Source organism: Monodelphis domestica, chromosome 1 (assembly GCF_027887165.1).
Source record: "Monodelphis domestica isolate mMonDom1 chromosome 1, mMonDom1.pri, whole genome shotgun sequence".
NCBI classification, from domain to species: Eukaryota; Metazoa; Chordata; class Mammalia; order Didelphimorphia; family Didelphidae; genus Monodelphis; species Monodelphis domestica.
Window position 1 is genome coordinate 226,909,318 of NC_077227.1, and position 20,241 is coordinate 226,929,558.

At 35.8% G+C, this 20,241-nt stretch overlaps 1 protein-coding gene across 28 annotated transcripts in view; it reads left to right on the plus strand.

The window, feature by feature from the left end:
* Window positions 1-20,241, plus strand: part of UNC79 (unc-79 homolog, NALCN channel complex subunit) — a 338,162-nt gene that overhangs the window by 178,237 nt on the left and 139,684 nt on the right. For all 28 annotated transcript variants that reach the window (XM_056810500.1, XM_056810495.1, XM_056810498.1 and 25 more), the window contains 4 exons: window positions 2,707-2,786; window positions 2,881-3,029; window positions 11,781-11,938; window positions 14,897-15,078. In XM_056810500.1, coding sequence (XP_056666478.1) covers window positions 2,707-2,786; window positions 2,881-3,029; window positions 11,781-11,938; window positions 14,897-15,078 — 569 coding nt within the window. The remainder of the gene's footprint in view (window positions 1-2,706; window positions 2,787-2,880; window positions 3,030-11,780; window positions 11,939-14,896; window positions 15,079-20,241) is intronic.

Here is a 20,241-nt window from a genome sequence, read left to right on the forward strand (position 1 = left end):
AAAGGGAAATTGGTTTAGTCTGCTATTACCCGTCCTGAGTGAAGTCCTACTGGCTTTCCTTTTAAAAATGCTTTGTAAATCATCACTTTGATACTGTGTTTTGTCAGGAATCAAACTCATGGCCTCATAGTTTGTAGATTTATCTTACTTGTTTTGAAAATCATGGTAATATTTCCCTTTTTCTTATCTTGTGGAATCTCTTTCATTTTATATCATTTTTAAGATATCACCAACAGTGCTCAATGATTCATTCTTTCAAAATGCTTGTATTAAGCACCTACCTTGTTCCAGACAACATTCTTAGCACTAGAGAGAGAAAATGAAATATTCATAAAGGAGCTTACTAGAGGGTGGGAGGAACAACGTGTATACATAAGAATTCTCTCTTCTTTAATATATATATGTATATATATATATATAAATATACACATACACAGATATAGGGGCAGGGGGAGAATACTGACAACTGGGAGAATTAGTAAAGGCCTTCTTTAGGACATGCCATGTAAACTTGGTCTTGATAGCACCTGGGCCTTCTAAGAGGTAGGGAGGGAGGGAGAACATTTCAGCCAATGGGGGCTAGCCTGTGCAAAGTTACAGAGGTGTAGGAGAGAGAAAATGTTACATATAAGGAGAGCACATAAGCCAGTTTGACTGGAACATAAAATATAAAGAGAAATGTAAAATCAGCTGGAAAAGATAGGTGGGAGCCTGATTATTCAGAACTTTAAATATGAAATAGAAGAATTTGTATTTTATCCTAGAGCAAATAGGGAGTTGTCACTGAAGATTCTTGAACAAAGGAGTTACATGATTAGACTTGTGCTTTAGGAATATAAATTTGGTAGCTGTGCAGTGGATGAATTTGAAACAGGAAGACTAAATAGGAATGTGTGGCAATAGTACAGATATGTGTTGTGAGTGGAGAGAAGACAAAAAAGATGTAGATATCCTTGAATTGCTCTTCTATAGTGGTGCTTCTCTTTATGGTTCACATTTATAGCCTCAACATATCTCCATTCCCAAACACCATTATTTCCTGATGTTATCTTTTATACAAGTCTCATTTTCTATTCCTCACAATAGGACTATTGTAAGCTAAAGTAAACATGCTGTCTTCTGCTCACAGAAGTCTTTTTTCCTCAATTCCATGTTGGTTCTTTGTGATTTATCATAATTTGTGTATTCTGTGCCCTAGAACTCAGAGTGTATAACATCTATTAAGTCAGTAGTACCAGGTTGTCTAGGGGTCACCTAATCTGTGTTTCATGAAATGAAAACTTTCAAATATGTTTTAATATAATTGTTTTTGTTTATAATCCCATGTTTTATCTATTTAAAAATATTATTCTGAAAATGGGTTACATAGGCTTTACCAGATTGCCAAAGTGGGCTGTGACCAAAAAAAAAAAAGGTAAGAATGCTTGGGCTAGACTCTCATAGAGAGTAATTATTGTCTTTCAGTTGTTTTGCTATTTTCTTTAGGCACCTGGGTGGGTTCTTTCAAGTTACTTGATGCTGTTTCTCTTTTGCCCTGACATTATAGCACTAAGGTAAACATATAATAGCTAGTTATAGTTTTATTTATATCAAATGGTAGACTTTGGGTAGAACAAAAATTTAAAACAATATGAACCTCCCAAATACATGGTGAATACTGTTATCGATATTTATTGTTGATTTTACTTATCTTTTATGAAGCAACCCCAAATTCCTTCCCACAGCCTCTACTTCTGTTGATTCTCAGGTATTTTTCATGGAACAGATATTATTATAACTGCCTCCTTGGCTTTTCCTATTCCTTTTTTTTTGTTCACCAAAAACTTATGGAGCAACTATAGTGTTTGATGCAATTGACTTGGAGTAGCCATACAAAGATAGATATAACACAAATCTTGCTCTGAAAGACCTTTTGTTCTGGTAGGGGCAGTGAGAGATAGGAAGAGAGAATGAGAATGATATTAGACAGAAATGTAGACCTTGTAGTTCAAGAAAATTTTATCTTCCTATCTGCTGGTGCCTGTTTTCATCTTCTCTATCCTATTCATATTCTCTATCTCTATTATGCATGTTTTATATATACTTGTACCTAGTGAGTAGCCAACCTGGCCTTTGAACTAAATCTTTTGAGTCTAGTGCTCTTGTCACCAGGACATCTTACTTTTTGGAAAAAAAAGAAATATTTCAAGAAGGTAGTACTTCAGGTACAAAATGCTTTGAGCATTTTGCACTTATTCCCCCACCCCCCCCCCAATTTTCATAAATTTCTATTAAGTAGAATCTAACACATTATGTTTATATTTTAATACCACTTCTCAAATTCCTCAAGATACGTATAAACCCTAATTCTATATTTTACATCCTAGCACTTTGTGTTCTTTTTCTACACTTACCATATTTTACTTTTATTGTATGTTTGTGTACATGTTTAATCCTCTCTACAAGGTTTTTGAGGGCAGAAATGCTATCTGCTAATTTTGCATTTCAATCTTGTATATAGTAGGAATTTAATAAATGAAGGTACTTCATGGCCTTTTTTCCTCAGTAGGAAATGAAGAGTATAAATGATCTTTAGATTGATTTATCACTTTAAATAGCTTAAAACCTGTGGAATATCAGTTTAGTGAATGCCAAACTTACTGGGTCATCTCCTGGTGGGCTTAAGGGGGAATTACATTAATCCTTTGTATAATTATTTCTTGACAGTGATAAAGAATGATACTGAAAGAAAATTTTGTTACCAGCAACTTCCGGTGACTCTAAGGCTAATATATACCATTTTCCAGGTAAGCTTTTTTTAATAATGTTGGAATATATGCATATATTTATCACAAAGTGAAATATTTGAGTAAAGCAGCAAACATGTGATTATTTGCATAGGAAATGGCAAAGTTTGAAGAGCCTGACATTCTTTTTAACATGCTCAACTGCCTGAAGATTCTCTGTCTTCATGGAGAGTGTTTGTACATTGCAAGGAAGGATTATCCACAGTTTTTAGCCTACATTCAGGATCATATGTTAATTGCCAGGTAAGTCTTCCATCAGAGGATTATTGTAAATCTTTGCATTTTAGACTTTGCCCCTAAAAATGTTTTGAATGTTACTTATTTTAATGTGACTCATTTGATTCTTATTTCTTAGTCAAAGTAGCATTACTGAAAACCATATCCTTCCTTATTTTTCTTCTTGATATTAATTCTTAGTGGAAAGGGAAGTAATATGAATGCAAATTGATTAGGTCTATAGAAATGTATAAATAAATGCAATTAAATTGCATATATAAATGCAATTAAATTGAACACACATTTATTAAGCATATATGTGTCAAGCATATGCTGAGGATGTAAAGATAAAAATTCAAATAATTCTTGCTCTCCATGAATTTACATTCTAATTGAGGAAAATTATTTATACACAAAAAGTAAATATAAAATAGAGTAAATGGAAAGTGGTTTCTAAAGGTGGAACATAGGGTAAAAGGCGGTATGATTTAGAGGAAAAAACAATGGATTTTGAGTCAAGACTCTTGGGTTTGAATATTAACTATGGCGCTTTTTGGTGATCTGATCATGAGCAAGTCATGAAAACTCTCTGATCCTTCATTTCTTTATCTAGAACATGAGAATAATAATGCTTATGCTGATTTCATGTTAAGAGTTAAGGGAAATACTTATAAATTTGAAATAAATATGAATTGTTATGATGGGACTTTAGACAATTCACTTTGTCTCCCTGAATTTATTTTCTTTACATTAAAAAATGAATAGGTTGGATTATAGATGTGCTATCAGATAGCTTCTTGCTTTAACATTCTATGATTTTCTAAGTAGGTTACCTTGCAGTAGCTATTCATCTTGGCAATCTGTTTAGCTCAAACCTGTTCCTGAATTCTTTCTTGCTATTTGCCAATGCATAAATATTTTGTTTAAGATTTCTGGACAGTGGATCCAAACATGTGAATAATAGATTCTTGACTAAAGATAGATTACTTCAAAAGAAGGCTATTAAAGTGTATTTGTTTGAAATTTTACAGATCAGGCAAAATGACTTTTGACTGGAAGGAGATGAGGAAGAAAACTGTTATGTATTTTAATGTTAGATACATTATAGAGTAGCTACAATGTAGAAAGAATAGTAATAGAAAAAATCCAAGAAAAAAGTTAGCAATAAAACACATTATCTTAGATATATTTACATAAATGCCTAAGATATAAATAATAAGCATGATGAACTAGAAGAGGAGGCAAATTTGATTTTATAGATAGGTATCAGTGGACCTTGATGAGAAAAGATACATGGTTGTCTTATAACTTTGGAAGGATATTTCTTAATAAATAGGATAGATGAAAGGGATGGATAACAGAGTAGTACTCTACTGTGTATGGTAATTAGAAGATAAACTCATATGAAGAAATCTGTGTATGAAAGGGTAAAGGCATTGTTGGACAGAATTTAGGTGAAGATTTTAAATGAAGAAACCAGAATGATAGTGAAGTAGTCTACACTACAGACCACCTGGACAGAAAAAGGAAATAGATGAGCTTGGGAGATATCATAAGTTTGGTAATGGAGGCATATTAAAATAGTGATAAGGGAATTTAATTTTTCAAACATTTATTTAGTCTCTCTGTCTCTCAGCCAAAAGTAGAGAAGGTAATAGTTTCTTGGTTTCTCTTAATTTTAATTTCATTCTTTAAAGTGTAGATTAACCATCAAGGAGGATTGCTATTCTGGGCCTTATTCTGATCAATAAGGAGAAACTGGAAGCTAAAGTGGAAATGATGGGAACATTGGGGACAAGTTTAGAATTTGTGATAAAGGAGAGGAAAGCAAACCTGTTCCCTAGATTCTAAGAGTGAAGATTTCAAAGAGTTCAGAGAAAATATTTGTACGATATGATAGATTCCACAATCTCATAGATGGCATGGGAAAATATCAAGAATAGTATTGAAAAGATATGAAAAGGAATAATTCTAGTGAGAATGCAAAAGGTAGGTTTTCTAAGGAGCCCCTGATATTAATGTATAAGGAACTAATCAAGCATTTATCTTTTAAAGACCTGTACAGAAGATAGAAGCACAAGCATGTAACTAAAAATGAACATAAAGGCATGCTGCAGTCTAATGTTAGGCATGATAAAGCTCAGAATATTGAGGGAATACTGAGGATAACAAAGACAAGTTTTTGGTTGGTTTTAGCTGAATAGTACCTGCATGTTTCCCACCACCAATCACATAGAGTCCCTCAGGAAAAACAAAACAAAACATGCTATGTTCAAAGCACTCAGTGGGGCTTCATCTGCTTAAACCATTAAGACACCACTGAGGTATTTATTTTTGCCAGCAAGTCACAGGCTCCACTTCGTTTAAAGCAAAGGCATTAAATGAAATTGCATAGTAGGAAGGCAAATATTATATCAGTTTTTAATGAAAGAGAATAGAATTTGAAAACTGTAATCTGGTGAGTGCTGTTCATCTACAAGGTGAAGAAATATAAATTAGATAATTTGTAAGGAACCAATTGAATGCATAAAGAGTAATCATTACTAGTTTACCGTTAACTTAGAAACAGATTTCTAGTGGACTGCCTTTATTCCTCCAGCATTTTTAACAATGGCTTGAATAAAGGCATAGATGGCATGCTTATGAAATTTGAGGATGACACAAAAGCTAAAAGAAAAGGTTAACATGGATGATGGACTCTGAATAGAAAATTATCTCAACAGGCTAGAATGTGGGACAGATTTGATTCAAATTTGAATTAATTTGAAATTTTATAGGAATAAAACCTTATTCACAAGCTTAAAAAATCAATGTCACCAGAACAAAATGGGAGGAGAGTTAGCCAGTAATTCACCTGAGAAAGTTCTTGTGGATTGAGTAGGCTGCTAGCTCAGTATGAACCCACATCATGCTATGGTATCCAAAAGTAATTCATACAAAACTCAATAGCATTGAGACAGCCACTATACAAGAGGAAAGGAGGTTATATTCCTGCTGGATTTTGCTTTGGTCAGGCAACCTCTAGAGCATTAGGTAGTGTGTTGAATAGAATGGTGGGCTTGGAGTTAGAACTGCTTCCAAATACTGCCTCAGATACAAGCTCATTGTGTGATCTAGGCTAGACACTTAACCTCTCTGTACCCCTGTTTCCTCATCTGCAAAATGAAGAGATTAGGCTCAATGGCCTCTCAGGTTCCTTTCAGCTCCAATCTAGGGTCCTACAAATTTTGGGCACCTCTAAGATCAGTCGAATGAACTGGGAATGTATTGTCTAGAGAGGAGGAAACTTTGGTTTTGTGATCTTTGACTTCAAATATTAGAAGGAATGTCATGTGGAAGAGGTATTTCACTTATGCTGTTTGGCTCCCAAGAATAGAACTAGAAGCAACATGTAGACATTGTGGAAAGATAGGATTTGGTTTGAGATAAGGAAATACTTGATAACAACTAGAACTCTCTGAAAGGAGAATGAATTACTTCAGGAGGGAGCACTCTTGTTGGGTGATCTTTAAGCAGGGGTTGAATAGTCATAGAGGGCATTGGCTGAATAGATAGCATTTTGAGCTCCTTTTCAGCTCTTAACTTATGTGCTTCTCTGTACCATCATGTACCATAGTGTCCCCTGCTCTCCTGGGAACATATAAATAGGCTATACCTCTCTGGGCCACTCTGAAACAGGCATACAGAGTAGGAGGCCTGTGAACTTATTGGTAAGGACTGGGCAGGGTTGTATTCACTGTAGAGTGAATTCTCAAGGTCGTGTCTTTTTTCTTTAGCTTTTTTTCTACCTGTACACTCACATAGCACTTCACATTGCAGTATGATAGCTCAGCCAGGGTGATATAAGCAACTAACAATAAGATTACAGGTGTCAGAGACATCTTTGATGTGGGCTTTAACAGCTAATTGTTAATGGCTCCCAGCTGGGATAGCAGCTGGTGAGACGGCACCTCAGCTGTGTGGCCCACATGATTATTGCCTGTATGCTGGTGCCCTCTCTGTCTCTCTGCCTTTGACAGCTACCCTTCTGCTGCTTGAGACTCCATTGTGGACATGGCTTAGAGGTGGTGTGGTGCAGTGGGAAGAACATTGGAATTGGAGTCAGAGGACCTGGGTTTGAAGCTTCACTCTACTACTTACTCCCTATGATGTGGGCCTCAGTTTCCTCATCTGTAAAATGAGAGGGCTGAACTAAAAGATCCCTAAGGTCTGTTCCAGCTCTAAAATCTTATGAGTACATGTGATTTTTGTCATATTCTTTCCCCCTCCCAACTTAAGTCATTGACAATAAGTATTATTTGCTGTTGGACACAAAGCACTTGCCCTTTCTTTTATTTGAAATTTCTAGGTGTCAAAACTTATTAGGGACCAGGGAAGCATTCTTAGAAGAGGGGAAAATTGAGCTGGACAATTAAGGATGTTTATAGTATTTGAGTAGATGGAGATGAAAGGGGAGGGTGTTCTAAAAAGGGGCAACAGCATGAACAAAGGTAGGGAGGCAGGAAAGTACATTTATCTATTAGGGTTTTTTGGGGGGTGAGGGGAAAGCTAGGTGGTGCAGTAGATAGAGTACTGGGCCTGGAGTCAGGAAGACCCAAATTCAAATCTGGATTAAGACATTTACTTCCTGTATGACACTGAGCAAGTTATTTAACAATTTGCCTCAGTTTTCTCATCTCTAAAATGATCTGTAGAAGGAAATGGCAAACTACTTCAGTATCTTGGCCAAGAAGATTCCAGATGATGTCACAAAGAGTTGGATATGACTGAACAACAAAAATCATTTTTAATAGTGTCAAGGCATTGATGATATTAATAATAATGTTATTATCTTAAATAAACTAGCATTTTTTCTAAGTAATTTGAAACAATCTTTACCATCTTTCTGCAACCCAAGGCAGAGGAAGAATTAACTTCAACTTGACAATGAAAAAAATCGGGTTAAGAAAAAAGTCAAGTATCTACTATGAAAAATATTGGTAGACAACATCAATATACTTTTTGCCAGAGAATGGAGTCTGAGAATTCTTTGTCAGCAAAGAAAAATAGAGTTAATCATTCTGTTCTGAAGTACTCCTGAGTATTCCTCTTGGCCATAAAAAGGTCACTGAGGCTGAGATTGAATGATTTGCCCAGAGTCACACAATTAGTAAGACTCTGGATAGATTTGAATTCAGTACTTTCTGAGTCTTAGTCCAACATTCTATGCACTGTACTACTTTGCTGCTTTACGGATAGTACTTGTAGAAGAAACAAAGATGAATAATAATGGATTACATTTACAAACTTATAAGGTGCTTTTTTCCCAGAAAAGTCCTATGAAGTTTTACAAGTATTATTGTCCTTCTTTCAGAGATGAAGAAAACTGACCATCAGAGGTTAAGTGCCTTGCTTAGTTAACATCTGAGCCAGGAGTGGAAGCTAGGCCTTTTGATTTGAAATCCATTGTTCTTTCCACTATTCCACATCCATCTTTAAAAAAAAAAACAACTTTTAATTTTAATTTCAAGTTTAATTTTTAAAAACAGCTCAATAGAAGAGATAAGTTTACAAATAATTATAATAAGATACAGTATAAGTGGCATAAAAGAGATAAAAGAAAATTGCTCTAGAAGATCAATTAATTGACAAGCATTTAGTGAACTCTTCCTAGAAGTACCAAGTATGATGTTAAGCTCTGAGTATTAAAAAAAAGTTAAAATCACAAAAACAACTCCTGACCTGAAGGAATTTATATATTAATGGAAGAGAGAGCATGAAAATAAATAAGTGCTTATGATTGCATATACATGCACACATACATATACATGTCATATGTGTATAAAAGGAAATGTAACTTTTGGTGGGGAAGAGTCAAGTGTATGGATCATAGGAAATGTGCATAGCAAGGGGTTGTAGTTAAAAACCTCTACTGAACTTAAAACTTCTCTCTTCCCAAAATAGTAATTTGATTTTTGGATAGTTTTATTGTGATGAGAAAAGGGAAGGGGTGTATAGATCTTAGAAAAGAGAAGCTTATTGAATAATTATTGTGACTGAACAATGGCTTGGAAGTGGCATTGGACATCAAGGAATATGCCTTTTGCCTTTATAAATTAGGTTAGTGGGAACAACAGTCTAGATGTCAGGAAGTACAAAGTAACATTTCAGTCAAGGTGGGTCAGTAGAAATCCTGGTGTGAAAAGTGTAATGATGCAGGGGAATTTGCTCACAAAAGAACAGATGTCCCATATTAAACACAGCGATGGAAACTAAGGTATAGCAGAAGAGCTGGTATGAATAGGGCTGAGAGCTGAGGAGAACAGCAGATGTGAGCAGTCCTGAGTAGGCAGAGTTTGGTCATCATATGAGCATGGAGGACTAATAGCCCAGTATTAAAACTGGAACATTAATGTGGAGGAAAGGCCAAGTGCAAACACTGGTCCTGGCTTGGAAGATTTGAGATCAAGTTCCGGTTTAGACACATTCTGGATTTGTCATCCTGGGCAAGTCATTTAACTTTATGAGTCTCAGTTTCCTCTTTTATAAAATGAGGACAATGTAATTGTACTATAGACTTTACAGGTGTTTGCATCAACTTAACAATATAATATGAACATTATTATTAGGATGATGGAATGGTAATGGCTGCCTCTGTAAACTATTAACCAAATTTTCTGTCCATCATACATTGTTGTAGTTCATTAGTTCATAAAATGTTTATTAAATGTCTTCAATGATAGAGTGCTGGATTTGAAGTCAGAGAAGCTGACTTTTAACTTATGATCTTCTATGGAATATGCTGCACTAGGCCCATGTTGGAGAACCCATGGCATGGGTGCCAGAGGGGGCTGCTCTCTTCCCCCTCTCCATGTGTGCCTGAGGACATTTCTCACATCACCCACCCCTCTGCCCAATGAGAGTGTTTCCTCCCTCTCCTGTCTGGGGTAAGGTGGGGAGCTCACATGTGGCATGAGGGTTGCAGTTTGAGCACTCAGTTTCTAAAAGATTCACCATCACTATACTAGTTGCTAAGAGAGAGGAAAAAATAAAACCCATACCTTCTCAAAGAGCTTTTAACACTTTAATACAGATTAGGATGTTATAAATATATAAGAAGGATGCAGAATAATGTGTTTAGATTAGAGAATACTTTCATATAAGGGTTGTAGACTAGTTGGCTGATAAAGTCCCTTTTAAACCTCAAATTCTATGATTCTGTAAAAGAGAGGAGGATCTGGTGGTTGAAGGGAGTCAGGGAAAGCTTCTTGGAGCAGGTAGTATTTAATCACAGAACCTAAGAACTAGAAAGCCTTGTAGTTCTTAAGATCATAGAATCCAAATCCAACCAAAACCATCACTCAGCATTGGGATAATTTTGAACCAATGAACAAGTTTATTGTGTATTCTTTATAGTTAACTTAAGTGTTACCCTAAGAAGCTAATCTTCTTAGCATAAAACGGCTCATAGTCACTATTATATATAGAGAATTCAAGGTGTTGGATCTCTTTATTTGCACAAGGACAAAGATTCAAGATTGTATTTCTTGGTAAAAATTATTGTGAAGGAAATTTTCCTTTCTGATGCAAATATACATTGAGTCTGATAAGACTGTACCTATTTTTACTCCAAATTGATATTAACCTCATGAATCTAACCAAGAATGACCTTTATACAGCATATTCAACAAGAGGTCATTCACTTTTCATCTACCAGAGCTAGATTTTAAAAGATGGATAGGGTTTCAACAGGCGGAGACTAGGGGAAAGCATTATAGTTCTAGAGAATTGTGTACACATGCATATAGTTGACAAAATGCGTCAGATGTTTTATAGGTTGCATATGATTTAGAAATAGGTAGAACCTTAGAGAATATTTAAACTAACCCTTTCACTTTAGAGATGAGGAATTTAAGACTCAGAAAGATTACTCAATTTTCTTACAATCATAGGTACATCTAGAATGTGATCTCAACTCTTCTGACTTTAAATCTAGTTCTCTATCCACTGTTGCAAATGGGGGTGGTCATCAGATTTTATTGGAATATAAAATATGAAATGGGAATGTGAGATGTGACCAGAATGAAGATTAATCTGGGGAAAGGAGAGATTGGAGAGGCTATTCTTACCTAGGGGAGATCACTTAGGTCATTGATATATTTTCTGCAATGTACTTTGTCTCTTGTTTAAAACAAAAGGCTATAGGAGAGACCTGCAGGAATAAGAGAATGCTTTGTAGAATTGGAATTTAAGCTGGGCTTTGAGGGATGGGTAGGAAGTTAGCAGATGGAATCTTGGGGAAGAGCATTCTGGTATCAGAAGAAAGAATGAATAAAGTCAAGGATGTGTCCAGGTTGACTAGAACATAAAGGTCCTGGGGGAGAAATGGAAGAGAAGATTGGAAACATGAGTGTAATTAAAAATAATACATGCCAAGCATAGGCCACATTTAGTATAAGTGATGGCACTTTTTTGAAGTTTGGTATACCCATATTCACTTAACAAACATTTCCTAAGTACCCAAGCCCTATACTCAGCACAGGGAAGAGATAAAAAGAACCTATTCTCAAGAAGATTGCAATCTAGTTGTGATGTGGAGTTAGGAGGAAAACACAAATAATTATGATAAAGAGAAAGGGAAGTATAAAAGGGAGGTACAGATAAAGTGCTACCTCACAAGGTTGTGAGGATCAAATGAGATAACATGTGAAGTGCATTTGCAAATGTTAAAGCACTATGTAAATATTAGTTATGAGAAAAGTTTTGGTAACAAGGGTATGTTTTCTTTTGTTTTCCCAGCCTTTGGAGAGTTATCAAATCTGAATTCTCCCAGTTGTCTTCACTAGCTGTTCCTCTCCTTCTTCATGCTCTGTCACTTCCTCATGGTGCTGATATCTTCTGGACAATCATAAATGGCAACTTCAATAGCAAAGATTGGAAAATGAGGTTTGAAGCAGGTACTTTTCTACTATCTTGAGGTTTATCCTGGGGGCAGAGGACATCAAAAAGAACAAGTTATCTGCTGCTTCTACTTCAAGCAGTGAGACAGTTTATTAGAATCAAATCATTATGTTTATTATTGGTCCTCTTCTCCCTCATTTTCAAAGAATCTTCAACTGTTTATTGATTTATTTGGTTTCTCCACTGATTGATAGTTATGTTATCTCGTCATTATTCCATTGCAAGGCACCTAGTATAAGATTTTCCGTGACCATAAATTCAGTTTGATTTAGTTTTATTCAGCTCAATTCACTGTAATTCAGCAAACATTTATCAAACATATATGTCTAGGACTCTTTCTAAGTACTGTAAATACAAAGATGAGTCTACCCTGAAGGGGCTTATAATCTAATAGGGAAGGATGAGACAGAGATAAGAGATTGGATATAAACAATTAAGTCTGATACAAGATGGAATATGATAATGGAAAAAGAGGTCTAGATAAAGGGAAATTTATATACATTTTCCCATTTGATCTCTATAACCCATATTTTTAAGGTATTATTATCCCAGTTTTTCACAAGAGGAAATTGGAGAATTATAGAGACAGAGTGCCAGGGTAACATAAATAATAAATAGCAGGATCAGGCATTAAACCCATGCCTTTTACCTTTAGGTTCAGTGGGTCCCCAGCAACATTTTATTTAACAAAGTCAGGGGAATGATTTTTTAGAACTGTTGAAGGTAGTATGGGTTATAAAGATAAGAGGAAAATCTCATATCTGAAGGAACTTATTGTCATTATTGCTTGATATGGTTATAAAATATTTTTATCTGTATTAACTCACTTAATTCTTACCTTCAGTCTGTTTTGGAAGTGTAAGGTTGAAAAATTTAAATAAGAACAAAATAAGTAATAATTGCTATGGGAGTTCAGAAAAAATAGAAAAGATTGGAATTGGTGTAATCAGGAAAGATTTTCCAATAGAAACACTAGTTCTTGAAAGAGAGATTGGATTTAAGTAGGAAGGCAGGAAGGGGGCAAGGCAAGAATGTTCTCCAGGAATGGAGATTAATTTGAGAAGAATTATATTATTCAAATTTTATATGGGATCAGATGATAAATATGTAAAAATGTTCTGTGACCATAAAGTAATAGAAAACTATGGGTTATTACTAATAGAGTAACAGCCCATATTTCTATAGCTCTTTAAGATTTAAAAAGAGCTATCTTTCCTACAATCTGAAAAGGTGGACAGTCTTATTAATTCTACTCTGACTGAGGAAACTGCATCCTATAACCTATGCAGTCCCAATAGAATCAATTAGCAATCAGTAAGCACTTACTATTATTTGCTATCTTCCAGGTACTGAGGCTACAGTGACAAAAACTCAAAAGTTTCAATATCCAAGGAATTTATATTCTACTGTGGGAAAACAACTTGCACACATATAAATAAATATAAACTTTATACTAAGTAAATACAACATAATTTGATAGGATGAGACATGAACCATTCAGGGACTCAGAAAAGTAATTCCTGTAAGTGGTGGCTTTTGATCCGAGATTTAAAGGAAGCTAGGGTTCCCAGGGGGTAGAGAGTAGAAGAGATGCATTCTAGAGAGGGGACAGGCTGTGAAAAGGTGCAGACACTTGTAGATGGACTATTATGTATGAGGAACAGTAGGAGGCCAATTTGTATTATAAAATGTGGGAAGGAGAATGATGTGTTGTAAGGCTGAAAAGGTATACTGACATGTTGGCTGTGCCATGCTATACTTTGTGGTTCAGTGTAGACATGAGCCCAAAATTTGCTCTGAATAAAATTTGTTCATATATTCTCCCATGCCTTTGGTAAGCCTCTGCATTTCTCTCCCTGCCCCATTTCAGGGCACTCCAGCTTCTTATTTCCTTCAAAGCCCAAAGTATCACCTCCTCCATTGAGCATCCTAGATCTTTCCTTTTTCATATGACCTTTGTCTTCCTCAGATTCCATAGGGAAGAGATCATTTCTTCCTCGACCTTCGTGAGAGCCTTCTCCTTTACCTCACTCTCCCTGATATTCTAGTTGTTTTGAATTTGGCCTTCCCTCAAGCTCCAGACCTTATGAAGTTGGGAGTACCTTGCAGGGACCTTTTGTTTTATCAAGCAACTACATGAATTAGTGTGAAATTTGTCGAATTCTTAGAAATATTTATTTTGTTTTTTTCTCCCCATAATTGGTTTTATCAAGCTATGAAGATATTTTGAATATACAGAAGCTGGAAAAAACAACTAAAAAGGCAGAAGAGGCTGCCTTTATAAACATCTCAGTGAATTCAGTTCAATTCAATTAAACAAATATTTGTGATACTCTGTATGAACACTATGTTTTGTATGTGAGAAGTATTTTGTTAAGATTTGTTCTCTGCTCTTGTAAAACTTAATAGTTTAATAAGGAGATCTGACATGTAAACAAAGAACTATAAAGCAATTATGTAATAATAATAATTCACATTTATATATTATCTTAAGATGTACAAAGTTTTTTCTGTACATCCACACTGTCAGGTAATTAGAACATGCATAATATTCATTTTAAAGCATAAGATCAAGGCAGGACTCAAATCTAGTTCTCTTAAATCCAGGGTTAGTCCTCTTTCAATTATACCATAGTTATCAGAGGAGTGTTACATGAGGTCTCAGGGGCAAAGGATAATTATTGAAAAAAATGTGGAATTCTTTGTGAATCTGGGTCACAGAAGTTAAGCTAAAGAGCAAAAATACAATAAAAAACCAGAAATCCTCATTACTCTGTGATTTCTTATTCTACACTGAATTAGAAAAGTAGAAAAAGGCAAACACAGTTTTGTCATTTTTTTTTAAAGCCAATGTTTGGGGATTGCTTTGGGTAATATCTGGTCTCTGTGTGCAGTTCTCATCCTATTTGAATCAATGCCAATATTCTCTTTGTCCTGTTCCCCTTACATTGCAGTGGAGAAAGTGGCAGTCCTGTGCCGGTTTCTGGACATTCATTCAGTGACTAAAAACCATCTGCTGAAGTACTCTTTGGCGCATGCCTTCTGCTGCTTTCTGACAGCTGTAGAGGATGTCAACCCTGCGGTGGCTACAAGAGCAGGGCTCTTGCTTGATACCATAAAGAGGCCAGCTTTACAGGTACCTTAATTGGCACACGGATTCTCCACTCTTGATCATATGGGACAGATTTTCACAGAATCAGAGAATTTCAGAGTTGGACAAGACCTTAGAGGCCTTCAGATACCTATACCTGAACAAGAATATCTTCTCCAACATTTTGATGGTCTTCCAGACTTTGCTTCACTGCCTTGTGTGGGATATCACATTAACTCACAAGACTGTCCATTTCATTTTCTGAGACTTTAATTGTTAGGAAATTTTCTTTCTTTCCATGGAGTCTATGCTTACCTCTCTCCAGCTACTAACAATTTCTTTGAGTTATGTTCTCTGAGGCCAAGTAAGACAAGTCTAATCCCTTTTCCACATGTCAACCTTTGAAATACTTGAAGACTGCTATCATGTGCTTCTTAAGTCTTCTCTTCTCCAGGCTTACTGTCCCCAGTTCCTTCAACCTATCTTCATCTGTCATATTCTCTAGGACTTTCATCATCCTATATACCCATCTCTGGATGTTTTCTAGCTTATCAGTATTCCTTCTATAATCTGACACTCAGGACTGAACATCATATTCCAGATCTGATCTGATCAGGGCAGAATTTTGGATACCGTGCCTTTCTTGATGCAGCCTAAGATTACATTAGTTTTCTTAGCTACCATGTCATACTATTAACTCATATTAAGCATATAATCCACAAAACCGTATCTTTTTCAGATAAATGGTTACATAGCCATGCCTCCTCTATCTTATTATTTTCAGGTTATTTTTTGATGTCAAATAAAGAATCCACAATTATCTATCCCTTTTGCATTCTGTCTTAGAGTTGGCCAAACGTTTTAGCTCATTGAGAGCTGGATTTTACCATTAAACCTGTTAGCTTTTCTTTCATCTTAGGCAGATTTTCCCTTGCACCACTCAATCTGTTTCTATATTTATTAATATTACTTTTAGAGAGTAAATGCTAAGGAAATGCTAATTAATTTTACTTAGGAAAATAACTCATATTTGCTGTTCACAGTTAAATTGCACTATACTGTTTATAAAACTTTTTCCTCATACCAGAAGAACAAAAAAAAATTTTTGGGAAAAATCATAACCCATTCCATAGCTAAAAAGACATAATGTTAGAACTGTGAGAGATCTTAGAGATGATCTAGTCCAGAGATGGTGAATCTTTGGCTTGAGTGCTAAAGATGGCACACAGAGAGCTGTCTGTGGGCATATGGCTACCTCCCTTTTCTCCCTAGAGTTCATTACTGGAAAGGGAATCAGGCAGAGCTATTCTCCTTCCCTACTCCACTGTGCCTGATGACATTTTTCACATACCCGCCCCTCTGTCCAGCAGCCCAGTGGGAGCACACAGTGGGTAAGGTGGGCAGCTTATAGGTAACAGAGCTGGAGAGGAGTGGAAAAGTTGGGCCACTCCCCTCCCCCTCTCTACCCTCGCTGAACACATCCCTCACTTCACCTTTGCCCAGCAGCCCAATGGGAGTGCTTCCTCTCTCCCCTATGTGGGGGATGGGGTCACCTGGTACTTGGTGGTGGGGAGGGGCATGGCACTCGGTCTGGGGGAGTTCGGGGAGCACAGCCTGGCACTCCATCACCAAAAGGTTCACCATCACTGACTAGTCTAATTTCTTTGTTTTAGAAGATGAAACCAAGGCTTGAAGAGATAACCATTTGCATAAAGTCATATAGCTAGTAGAGTTAGGACCCACGTTTTTGGATTCCTCCTCTATTTTTTTCCCACTATACTTAACACCAGAAGAAAAGTGAAAAAGGTGGATAGGAGTAAAATTGGAAAAGGTGGAAAGAAGTGGTACCTACAAAATTGTAGGCTACTAAGAGCGATCTCATGTCCTGGAAATTTCATCAGTATAGTCAGTGGACCTTCAAAATTTAGTGATCACTAAAATGGCTTCTTTAAGAACCAGTCAATGTCCTGATACAAAGAGCTAAGGTTATTTCTTTTTCTTGATAATATTACAATACTAACTAGTCAGATAAGAAATAGTTTACCCAGATTTAAGAGAAGTATTTGATAAAGTCTATATCAGGCTATCTTTGTGGACAAAATGGAGAGATGTGGACTAAATGATATTAGAGCTGGGAAAATTTGAAACTATTTGAACAACTGGAGCCCAAAAGTAAACAGTGACAGGCCAATATCAATTTGGCAAGAATTCTCTAATGAAGTCTTCCAAAGATTTGTCTTTGGCACTGTGCTATTCATCTTAAGAAGAAAAATCAGTGATTTGGATGAAATATAGATGTTATGCTTACTAGCTTATCAGATAAGAGAAGTTATGAAGAATAAATAAGGTAAATAAAAGTGCCAGGATATTTTAAGATCTAGAGAAGATAGAATGATGGTTCAAAGAAAATTGGTATTTGGTATTTAATTATAAACATAAAGTCTTATGCTTGGGTAAAAAAATCATTATCATAATTATAAAAAGGGGGAAATTGATAGATCACAGATCATACAAAATCATTCAGGTTTTCTCATGATATCCAAGCTCAATATGTCAATAGTGCTATGGTCTATACTAGTGACACATAATAACTCTGCTCTTCTGGGCCCTGAAGAGATCCCATTTGGAGTTCCCTGTTTAGTTCTTATGCCTCACTTTTGGGTTGATATTAATAATCCATAACTTGTCCAGAGGAGGGTGACTAGGATGATGAGGGAACTGGAAACCAAGCCACTTGTTGCCTGGTTGAAAATTAGAGTCATTTTATATTGGAGAAGAGAAGATTTAGGGAAATGTAGTAGCTTATTTTCAAGTATTCAGAGAATTATAATTGTGGAAGGAAGATTTGGCTTCTTTTCCTTTGCTCCAGAGATCAAAACTGAGAGCATTGGGTGAAAAAATGAGAGAGAGAGAGAGAGAGAGAGAGAGAGAGAGAGAGAGAGAGAGAGAGAGAGAGAGAGAAAGAGATAGCCTCCATTTATGGACTTAGTAGGCAGGTCTCAAATCCAACCTCAGATTTGACTAGGTATTTTACCTGAGAAAGTCTTAGCCTGAATGAGATTGTTTCTTTATCTGTAAAATGGAGATAACAGAATCCACCTCACCTAGTAGTTGTGATTATCAGAGGAGATAGCACTTGTAAAGTGCTTTGCAAAGGTTAAAGTGACCTATGAATGTGAGTTATTATATAAGGATATTTTTTCTAATAATTAGAGTTGTCTGAAGATGGCATTATTTACCTTGTAAGACAATATGTATCCCTTTATTAGAAATCTTTGTTCTCTTTGGGTCTTTGGGTAGCCACCAGCTACATATAGCCTGTATGAGTGTGACCTAAACCAGATTAAATTGGAAAATATTTAACAAAATAAATAAAAATACAATAAAATATAAACAATGTTAATATGTGATTTTCTAATTCAATATGTGGCCCATAGAGATCCTTACATATGGTTTAATGGTTCATGTTTCTATTTGAGTTAGATAACACTGTTGTAGAGATTTCTGTATGGAAAAAATTGGAATTCATGGCTTCTGAGGTTCTTTATAATTTTGAGGTTCCTTATAATTTTGTGAGTCTATGATTCCGATTCAATAACTTAGGGTACCTAAATATTATAATGGAATGTATATTTTACCTTGATTTCAGAGGTCTTTCAGGCTTTCTTTGTGGACAAAATGGAGAGATGTGGACTACATATTAGAGCTAGGAGAATTTGAAATTTGTTAAATAAATTGGGTGAACTTGATATCTGAGGTTGAATCCTACTTCCCACACTTAATAGATGTGTGAATCTGGGCAAGTCATTTAATCTCCTAGCTCTATGTACATATACATGTATATCTTTAAATATATCACATTATACATATATATGTATATATATACACACACACACACACATATCCACACATACATAAAGCACTCTACACACACTCATACACATATACATATATTATTGATGACACTAGAAGTAGAATCAGAACTTCTTGAGTTTAAAATGGAAATTGTAAAGGATGAAATATTACTGTTATTTGTAGGAATAAAAAAAGAAGATGGTAATGATAATGTATGTGGAAACTATGAGAGAAGGAATCTCCCATTTTTTAGGGGAACATGATACCCTTAGAAATATTACTCTGGTTTAATATGGAAAAGGATTTTGATGGACTGAAATTGTCTGGGAGTTGTCTAAAAAAATCTTATTAGAAGAAAGAAGCAATTTTTCATTGCACACATGGTGCTGGAGCTCTTTGACCAGAGGAGATATTATAAGGGAATCTGTAGGGGAAAATTGAGCACACCTTGTTTTTAATATGCCTTTGTATTCGATACTGTATTCTCTTCTTCTGGATAGGACTGAAAGTGTTGACTCAGAATATTGACATTGTTATATTCCTATTTTGTATGTTATAGAGGAAAAAAATCCATCTAAGTTCTCCAAGCTGTTGGTCTGAGGTCAATCTGCCATAAAAATGGGGTCCATATGGGAGTCAGGAAGATCTGCCTTTTCTGTCTTGAAGGAATAGGAGTAGAAGTAGAACTGGGGGGGGGGCTTATTTACCTCCATCGCCCCCAGAGTGCTAGTAAAGTCCATCAGACTGTAGAGGGAGGAATTGGGCCAAATTTGCCAAGTTGGTGGCAGGCTTGAGAAATTCTGTAATCAGTTGACTAGACAAAGTTTCTAGGAATAGATTTGCTTTATTTTTAAAGGATGAAGAATCATTTGAAGCTCTTTTCTTAATGGAACTCAGACTATTTCAAGTTAGTTATATAAAAGACCAGCCAAGGAGAATGAGTGGAACCTTTGGCATAGTAAAAAGGGGACAGAATTTGAAATGAAGGGAGTGGGTTTGAATCCTATCTCTGATATTTACTAGCTGGGTGACTGTGAGCAAGTCACTTAACCTTTCTGAGCTTCACCTTCTTTATCTTTTTTGAGGAAAGCACTTTGTTATAGGATTATAGAAAAAATTGTTATTACCAAAATCTTCCTTTGGAAGTGTATTGTTCTGATGGTAGCCAGGTGGCATAGTGGATAGAGTGCTGAAGTTGGGGCCAGGAAGACCTGAGCTTCAGTTTTTCCCCATATATTTCTAGCTGTGACCCTGTGCAAGTCACTGAACCTCTATCTGCCTAACTTTCCTCAACTGCAAAATGAGGATAATAACAGCATCCTATTTCACAGAGTTTTTGTAAGACTCATGGAA